At 40.5% G+C, this 8,572-nt stretch overlaps 1 protein-coding gene across 5 annotated transcripts in view; it reads left to right on the top strand.

The window, feature by feature from the left end:
- The first annotated feature begins 1,107 nt into the window (after window positions 1-1,107).
- The window catches only part of LOC128684223 (uncharacterized), a 152,978-nt gene continuing 145,513 nt past the window's right edge, over window positions 1,108-8,572 (top strand). Inside the window, exon 1 of one of the 5 annotated variants that reach the window (XM_070094120.1) lies at window positions 1,108-1,477. In XM_070094120.1, the coding sequence (XP_069950221.1) occupies window positions 1,429-1,477 (49 nt within the window). In that variant the 5' untranslated portion in view covers window positions 1,108-1,428. Of the gene's footprint in view, window positions 1,478-1,502; window positions 1,771-8,572 lie in introns of those variants that run through there. The other 4 variants (XM_070094113.1, XM_070094108.1, XM_070094112.1 and 1 more) reach the window with 4 other exon arrangements.

Genomic DNA, 8,572 nt, shown 5'->3' with positions numbered 1-8,572 from the left:
AGAACTTTCACGGTGCGCATAACGGAGATAAAACACCTCAATTACTGGGAGCGCTTGAGGTTCCTAAACCTGTATTCCCTGGAACGCAGGAGGGAGAGATACATGATTATATACACCTGGAAAATCCTAGAGGGACTAGTACCGAACTTGCACACGAAAATCACTCACTACGAAAGCAAAAGACTTGGCAGACGATGCACCATCCCCCCCAATGAAAAGCAGGGGTGTCACTGGCACGTTAAGAGACCATACAATAAGTGTCAGGGGCCCGAGACTGTTCAACTGCCTCCCAGCACACATAAGGGGGATTACCAACAGACCCCTGGCAGTCTTCAAGCTGGCACTGGACAAGCACCTAAAGTCAGTTCCTGATCAGCCGGGCTGTGGCTCGTACGTTGGTTTGCGTGCAGCCAGCAGCAACAGCCTGGTTGATCAGGCTCTGATCCACCAGGAGGCCTGGTCACAGACCTGGCCGCGGGGGCGTTGACCCCCGGAACTCTCTCCAGGTAAACTCCAGGTATATATATATATATATATATATATATATATATATATATATATATATATATATATATATATATATATATATATATATATGTATATATATATATATATATATATATATATAATATATATATATATATATACATATATTACAATATATATATATATATATATATATACATATATTACAATATATATATATATATATATATATATATATACATATATAACAAAATATATATATATATATAGATTTATAAATATACATATATATATATATATATATATAAATTAGTAAAGAGTATGACAAAGTTGATCCCATGTATCAGAAACCTTCCCTATGAGGATAGACTAAGGGCCCTGAATCTGCACTCTCTAGAAAGACGTAGAATTAGGGGGGATATGATTGAGGTGTATAAATGGAAGACAGGAATAAATAAAGAGGATGTAAATAGTGTGCTGAAAATATCTAGCCTAGACAGGACTCGCAGCAATGGTTTTAAGTTGGAAAAATTCAGATTCAGGAAGGTTATAGGAAAGTACTGGTTTGGTAATAGAGTTGTAGATTAGTGGAACAAACTCCCGAGTACAGTTATAGAGGCCAGAACGTTGTGTAGCTTTAAAAATAGGTTGGATAAATACATGAGTGGATGTGGGTGGGTGTGAGTTGGACCTAATAGCTTGAGCTACCAGGTCGGTTGCCGTGTTCCTCCCTTAAGTCAATGTGACCTGACCTGACTAGGTTGGGTGCATTGCCTTAAGCCGGTAGGAGACTTGGACCTGCCTCGCATGGGCCAGTAGGCCTTCTGCAGTATTCCTTCGTTCTTATGTTCTTATGTGATGTTGAAGGGACAATGAGCCATTATATGTGATGGAGGTAGAAGAAGCGAGCACCAGCGCGCACGCGCACCCGCACCCGCCGCCATGTTTGTTGTTTCTCACAACATAAAAGTTCCAACAATATTATTACCACGTATGTGGGAGAATTTTTGTTGTATGCCCTGTATCTTGTAGTTGTTACTTATGATAGATTGAGGAGCAGGAAGCAGTATTGTCATATTAATGTTATGAAGAATTGATGTTTGTCAAGGAATGTTTATGGTTAATAATGTTAGTTGTGTTAACCAGGATTAACAACCCAGGAAACCTGGCAGTTGAATATTTACTGTTTTAAAATTGATGTTATCATGGAATTGTAGTAAGTCAGTCATTACTTGCTGTGTCCCGCGGCCGGGTAGACAACCCTTTTGCCTCACACTGTCCCAGGTTTGTTCCAAGGCGTGTGGAAACATTGGAGATGTTTCATAACATTTGTAAGTAGGTACCTGGGTGTTAGTTACCTTACATTTGCTGTCCCTGTTCACCTAGCAGTAAGTAGGTACCTGGGTGTTAGTTACCTTACATCTGCTGTCCCTGTTCACCTAACAGTAAGTAGGTACCTGGGTGTTAGTTACCTTACACCTGCTGTCCCTGTTCACCTAACAGTAAGTAGGTACCTGGGTGTTAGTTACCTTACACCTGCTGTCCCTGTTCACCTAACAGTAAGTAGGTACCTGGGTGTTAGTTACCTTACATATGCTGTCCCTGTTCACCTAACAGTAAGTAGGTACCTGGGTGTTAGTTACCTTACATCTGCTGTCCCTGTTCACCTAACAGTAAGTAGGTACCTGGGTGTTAGTTACCTTACATCTGCTGTCCCTGTTCACCTAGCAGTAAGTAGGTACCTGGGTGTTAGTTACCTTACATCTGCTGTCCCTGTTCACCTAACAGTAAGTAGGTACCTGGGTGTTAGTTACCTTACACCTGCTGTCACTGTTCACCTAGCAGTAAGTAGGTACCTGGGTGTTAGTTACCTTACACCAGCTGTCACTGTTCACCTAACAGTAAGTAGGTACCTGGGTGTTAGTTACCTTACACCAGCTGTCACTGTTCACCTAGCAGTAAGTAGGTACCTGGGTGTTAGTGGACTGGTGTGGGTGGCATCCCAGGGGACAAGATTGAAGGACCACAATGGAAATAAGACTAAGTCCTCAATGATGCACTGATTTTTCTTGGGTTATCATGAGTGGCTAACCCTCTGGGGTTAAAAATCCAATGAAATCTTATCTTATCCTAACAATTAATTATGGACCACAATATCTTGCTCTTTAAACTAGAACATTTTAGAGTCAGAGGACATACTCTTGAATACCTAAAATCTTAGCAATACACACCAATGTATCTCCACAAAAGGCATAACCTTGACTACGTAGCCTGTACCCGTTGGAGTGCCACAGGGCAGTGTCTTTGGCCCTCTGCTCTTTCTCATTTATGTCAACAGTCTCCTCAATGCATCCCAACTCCTTAAACCAGTCTAATCGCAAATGACACTACTTATCTCATCTCCCACTTAAACCCAACTATGCTTAGAGACACTGTTAATGACGAGCTACTAAAAATATCCATGTAGATGATGACCAACAAATTCACTCTAAATATAGACAAAACCTACTACATACAGTTTGGAAACAGATCTTTAAATATCAAACTTGACATATTGATCAATGGTTCCCCCATTACAAGACACACTGAGGGCAAATTTTTAGGTCTTCATCTTGACTACAACCTTAAATTTCAAACCCACATCAAACATATAGCTAAGAATGTCACCAAAATAATAGGCATCCTTTCCAAGGTACATTACTATGTATCCCAAAAGGCACTACTTACATTATACCACTCTGATCTACCCTTACCTTACCTATGGTATTTGTGCTTGGGGATCTACTATGACTAATCACCCTAAACCATTAATAACCCAGCAAAAAGCTGCTGTGCGAATGATCACCAATTCCCACACCAGACAACACGCCCCACCACTCTTCAAGAGTTCAAATTCAAAGTTTATTCTCTATAAAGATTACAATGTTGAATTTACAGAATTTGGTTGTTGTGTGAACTAAATATACAAAATATAACTCATATCAACCTTCCACTCAAATTTCTCCTTGATAGCTACAACAGAACACACAGGCAAAATACAAGGCACAAAATCCTCTTCAGTATCTCTCATGTCCGTCTCACCCTATGCAAAAATACAGTGCACATAAAGGGCCCCTGACATCTGGAATTCATTATTCAAACCAGCTGAAGGTCTGTCTTCCAATCAGTTTAGGGCTATAATTAAAAAAAACATATCTCCAGAGCCTAACTACACCTACACTATACTAAATCAACCAGTATGAAAGTGCTAAAGAATTCCCAAATAACTTAAATCCACTATATCAGTCTAAAATATTGATATATGCTTAAAATTGTCTAGTTGTAACATTGTAAATACTGTTATTTTTTCTTTGCTACCTCTCTACTATAAATCTTATTAATTATAAAAATTTTGGCTACCTCTCTATTGTAATTATGTAAAATAATGAATAATTAACCCTTTCAGGGTCCAAGGCCAAAATCGGAAGTGCCCCAGTGTCCAAGAAATTTTGACAAAAAAAAAAAATTATTTTTTCTTACAGAATTAAAGAGTATATTTTTGTGAAGGTAATAAAACAAAACAAAAATGTTCTGATCAGTAATTACCGAGATACAGAGGCGAGAAATTGACCCAAAATGACCGAGTGGCGGCAACATCGGCGATTTCCACAAACTCGCATTTCTTTATTTTACGTTTTTTATACTTTTTTCTTTCCTTTTCTAATTTTTTCTTTTCCTAGTAACATTTGTGGCCTGTGAGACTAATACTGTATATAATGTATATATATAAACTCGCTGTAAAGAACACAATACCTGCACTAAAGTTATTATTAAAATATTGTTTACCACTTTTGTTTCTTACAATAAACATGCACAAATCTTGTATAATACTAATGTTCTATCATATATTTACATACGTACAATCACCGGACATGTTTTTAGAACTGCTGCAACTTGTGGAACTCCCTGAAACAAGGCACCATGCACAGAGGTACCTTACATTCCTCGCACATAAACCGAGTGTCTTTGCGTCTTTGTTGCCGTCGTTTTGTTTGTGCACAGACAACACATCTATTCTGAGCAAATCTCTTCTTAGTTGCAGGAAGCTGTATTATGAAGTAATCACCTTCCCTCCTCAAACGCTTGGGTATATCCTGAGGAGTTCGAGGACGGTTTTGTATAGCAGGTGTTGTTACCTGGTACTATTTCATTATGAGTTGTCTGACAACAGACAAACAAAATTCACCATATGGTGGTCTGTTGCCAGTCATCACTTGGTACATATTATATGCATTGAGCATTGAAATGTCTATGAGATGGAAGAAAAGTTTCATGTACCACTTGTAACTCTTACGAACACAATCAACAAAGCCAATCTGCGTGTCACATTTGTCAACCAAGTGCATGTTTTGTGTATAATCAATCACTGTCACTGGTTTTCAAATAAGTTCATTAGTCTATCAACTTTGCCACTGTCTTGCATTTCATTAGGGTGAATGGTTGTCAACAATGTGACATCTTGTTTGTCATGCCACCATAATGCCATGATGTCAGTGGCAGTAAACACCTGCATCTCTTCACCATGAGTGCCTGCGTTGAACCTGGGCATATGTTTACGATTAGAACGCACTGTGCCACACACATCTGTTATGTTCACTCGCAAGAAATCACTGAGTAAAGGTCTTGTGTTCCAATTATCAGTATATAATGTATGCCCCTTACCAAGATAAGGTGCCATCATGCTTCTCACTACTTCGCCTGAGATACCCAATAACATCCTGGTATCTTTCAATGTTTTACTTCCCATGTATACAACAATATCCAATACCAGGGCACTGTCACAGTCACAGAGTATAAACAGTTTTATACCAAAGCGTTTCCTCTTGCTCGGTATATACTGTTTGAACGACAGTCTACCTTAGAACAAAATCAAAGACTCGTCGAGTAAGTGGACCCCTGCCTTACGAACGCATCGCATTACGTTAAATCCGCCATACGAAGCATTTGAACGCAAAAATTTTGCCTCGCCTCACGATAAAACACTCGCCTTAACGTGATTCGTCCGGGATGCGTCCCACTTGTGGCCTCAGCACCAGTGTTTACAAGCCAGCCAGTGCGGTCGCATCTATGCATACATTCGGTACATTTCACATTATCCGAGTGTTTTTAGTGCTTGTAACTGCAAAATAAGTCACCATGGACCCCAAGAAAGCTAGTGCCATCCCTGTGGTAAAAAGGGCGAGAATTAGTATGGAATTGAAAAAAGAGATTAAGGAAATGTGTACAAAATGGGTTGAACTGCAAACCTTTATGGATGAAAATCACCCTGACACAGCTACTGCAAGCCGTGTTGGCAACCTGTACAATGACAATATTATGGCCCATTTTAGGAAAGTCTTAAAGGAACAGGAGGTACAGAGCTCTATGGGCAGATTTGTTTTGCGACAGAGGTCCAGTGACTCTCAAGCTGGTCCTAGTGGCATTAAAAGAAGGGAAGTAACCCTGGAACAGGACTTGCTACCTCAAGTCCTAATGGAAGGGGATTCCCCTTCTAAACAATAACTTCCACACACACACCCCTCCTCCCATCCCATCAATCATCACCAGAACTTCAATAAAGTTAAGTGTCATGTATTCTATTCTTAGTAGAGTAGGAATTGTGCATGTGTTCTTCAGTTTGTGTGTATTAAAATTAATATTTCATGTGGTAAAAATTTTTTTTTTTCGTACTTTGGGGTGTCAGGAACGGATTAATTTAATTTCCATTATTTCTTATGGGGAAAATTAATTCGGCTAACGATAATTTCGGCTTATGATGAGCTCTCAGGAACGGATTAATATCGTAAGGCGGGGTCCACTGTACAAGATTCTTGAGTGGATAAAAGTACATGTTGAACTTTTGTTTCAGATACATAAAAACATTTCTAATCTTGTATAACCTGTCACTTCTGTCAGGCCTGGCTTTTTCAGAGAAGTGCAACATACATAACAGTAAGATAAACCTGTTCACTGGGATGATTTCACTGAAGATCAGGGTACAAATTAGCCGATCTGTGGACCAGTATGATTTTATATTATGCTTATAGGCATAAGCATTATTGTTGCAAAAAGCAAATACATTTCTGCAACAGTTGTCTCTTTCCACTGGTGTAGTCTTGACTGTGGAGATATGATCGTATTTGCCATGGTGTACTCAAAATGCTTGTTACTTTCCCTGACAATAGTTTCCATCAAGGGCTGGTCAAAGAATAGTTCAAAGAATTCCAGTTCATTTGCAGTGTTTCCAAGGGGACAAGTAGGCAGAATTCCACTTTGAGAGTCATCAAACTGGTGGGGCTTGGGAATAAAATTGGGATTTTGCTGCCAATCCCAGATATGGTTTGCTGGTGGATACTGGACATCATAAGCTGGTTGTGCTGGTAGTTGCGTTGTGGTGGGCTGGTGGCTGACACTCCGCTTTGTCCTTGAACTGAGGAGTCAGCAGCATGGGTCCCAGCCTGGGCTGGTAAGTCATGCATGGCCGTGGCACTACCATCACCACTACCACCACCTACTGATGCCTGTGGTCTATCCATGCCAAGTGTAGCCACATCATCCACACTTTCACTGTCTATTCCTGGTGTAGGGCCACAGGATGTACTCCGGGATGTACTCCGTCCCCTGGGCACTGCATAGGGAACACTACCTGAGCGCATGTGGCGGCATATATACCGTCGCTTCACTGGTGAATATGTTTCCTCACTATCGCTGCTCGAATGATCGTCAAGAGCAATAAAATCACAATCCACGTCACTATCATCATCATCATTACTGAAGTCAGAGGCCTGGCCATGCGAAAATAATAGTTTTCTCTTGCGATGAGGTACAACTGAACGTGACTGAGGCGTGCTCACACCAGAGGTAGAAGGTTGAGGATCATCAGGGTTTTCTGCACTATTATCGATATCCTGGTCATTCCTTTTGGTCACTAACTGATCAAAGCCAAAGAATTCGTCTTCATTTACACTTCCATCAGAGTCAGAACTATCAGATAGGAAGAGGAGAGTCCCAATTTTCCTTGGAGTGAGAGCTGCCTTGCGACGAGGCATGGTGAACAAAGGTAACTGAGCTGGCGTTCCCACAATGCTATGCGGGCGCCTAGAATTTTTGTTTATGGTGCACACACACTACGCAGACCAGTTCTCTCACATGTAGGCCTACCAGCCTTTTTGCGCTAAATTTGACGCCGCTAGAATTTTGGCATAGATCTATGGTTTGGACCCTGAACATAAAGCCGTAGATCTACAGCGTGGACCCTGAAAGGGTTTAAATTGACCACTGCATAAGCTATGTCTAGTTTTATGTTGTGTGTAAACATTAGTATTAGTCTGCCCCAGGCATGTTAGTGGCTTTCTTTGTGCTTAATAACATTTTATTTTATATGTAAATCACACATTGTAAACTTTTTAAAGAAATTAAAAATTTGAATTAAACTTTTGTCCCTGTCTGTCATTCCTATATTATCACTAATTATACTTTTTTATTAACCCTTAAACTGTCCAAACGTAGATCTACACTTGCACGCGTGGCGCTCCAAACGTAGATCAACGTCTTATTTTTCATTCCTTCAAATTTGGCACAATAGGCTTGAGTCGCCTAGACATGAAAGAATGGGTCTGTGCACTCAGTGTGTGCACTATTAAAAAAATCTGGGAGCACTTAGTACCTTGTGAGAGTACCAGTTCAATTGAGCGCCAGCTAGAGCAAATAGCATGGCAAACACCAGGGATTCACTGATGCCATGTTGCATTAACACTCCCATTTTAAGAGGAAAGCAAAAATGGGTTAGATGAATACATGAATGAGTGTGGGTGGGTGTGAGTTGGACCTGATTAGCTTGTGCTAGTCAATGGATGTGACCTGGCTAGGTAGGTCATTTGTCTTAGCCGGGGGGGGAGGGGGAGTGTGACATGTACCTGCCTTGCATGGGCCAGTAGGCCTGCTGCAGTGTTCCTTCTTTCTTATGTTCTTATGTATTTGGCAGGCTGGCCGGCTGGCTTGTTTTGGCTGTCTCTGTCTATATCTCTATCTTTATCTCTGTCGATCTATATATCTGTCTATATATCTG

This window comes from Cherax quadricarinatus, chromosome 4 (assembly GCF_038502225.1).
Source record: "Cherax quadricarinatus isolate ZL_2023a chromosome 4, ASM3850222v1, whole genome shotgun sequence".
NCBI classification, from domain to species: domain Eukaryota; kingdom Metazoa; phylum Arthropoda; class Malacostraca; order Decapoda; family Parastacidae; genus Cherax; species Cherax quadricarinatus.
Note: the sequence above shows the minus strand (reverse complement) of the source record. Positions and strands in the feature narration are given on the sequence as shown.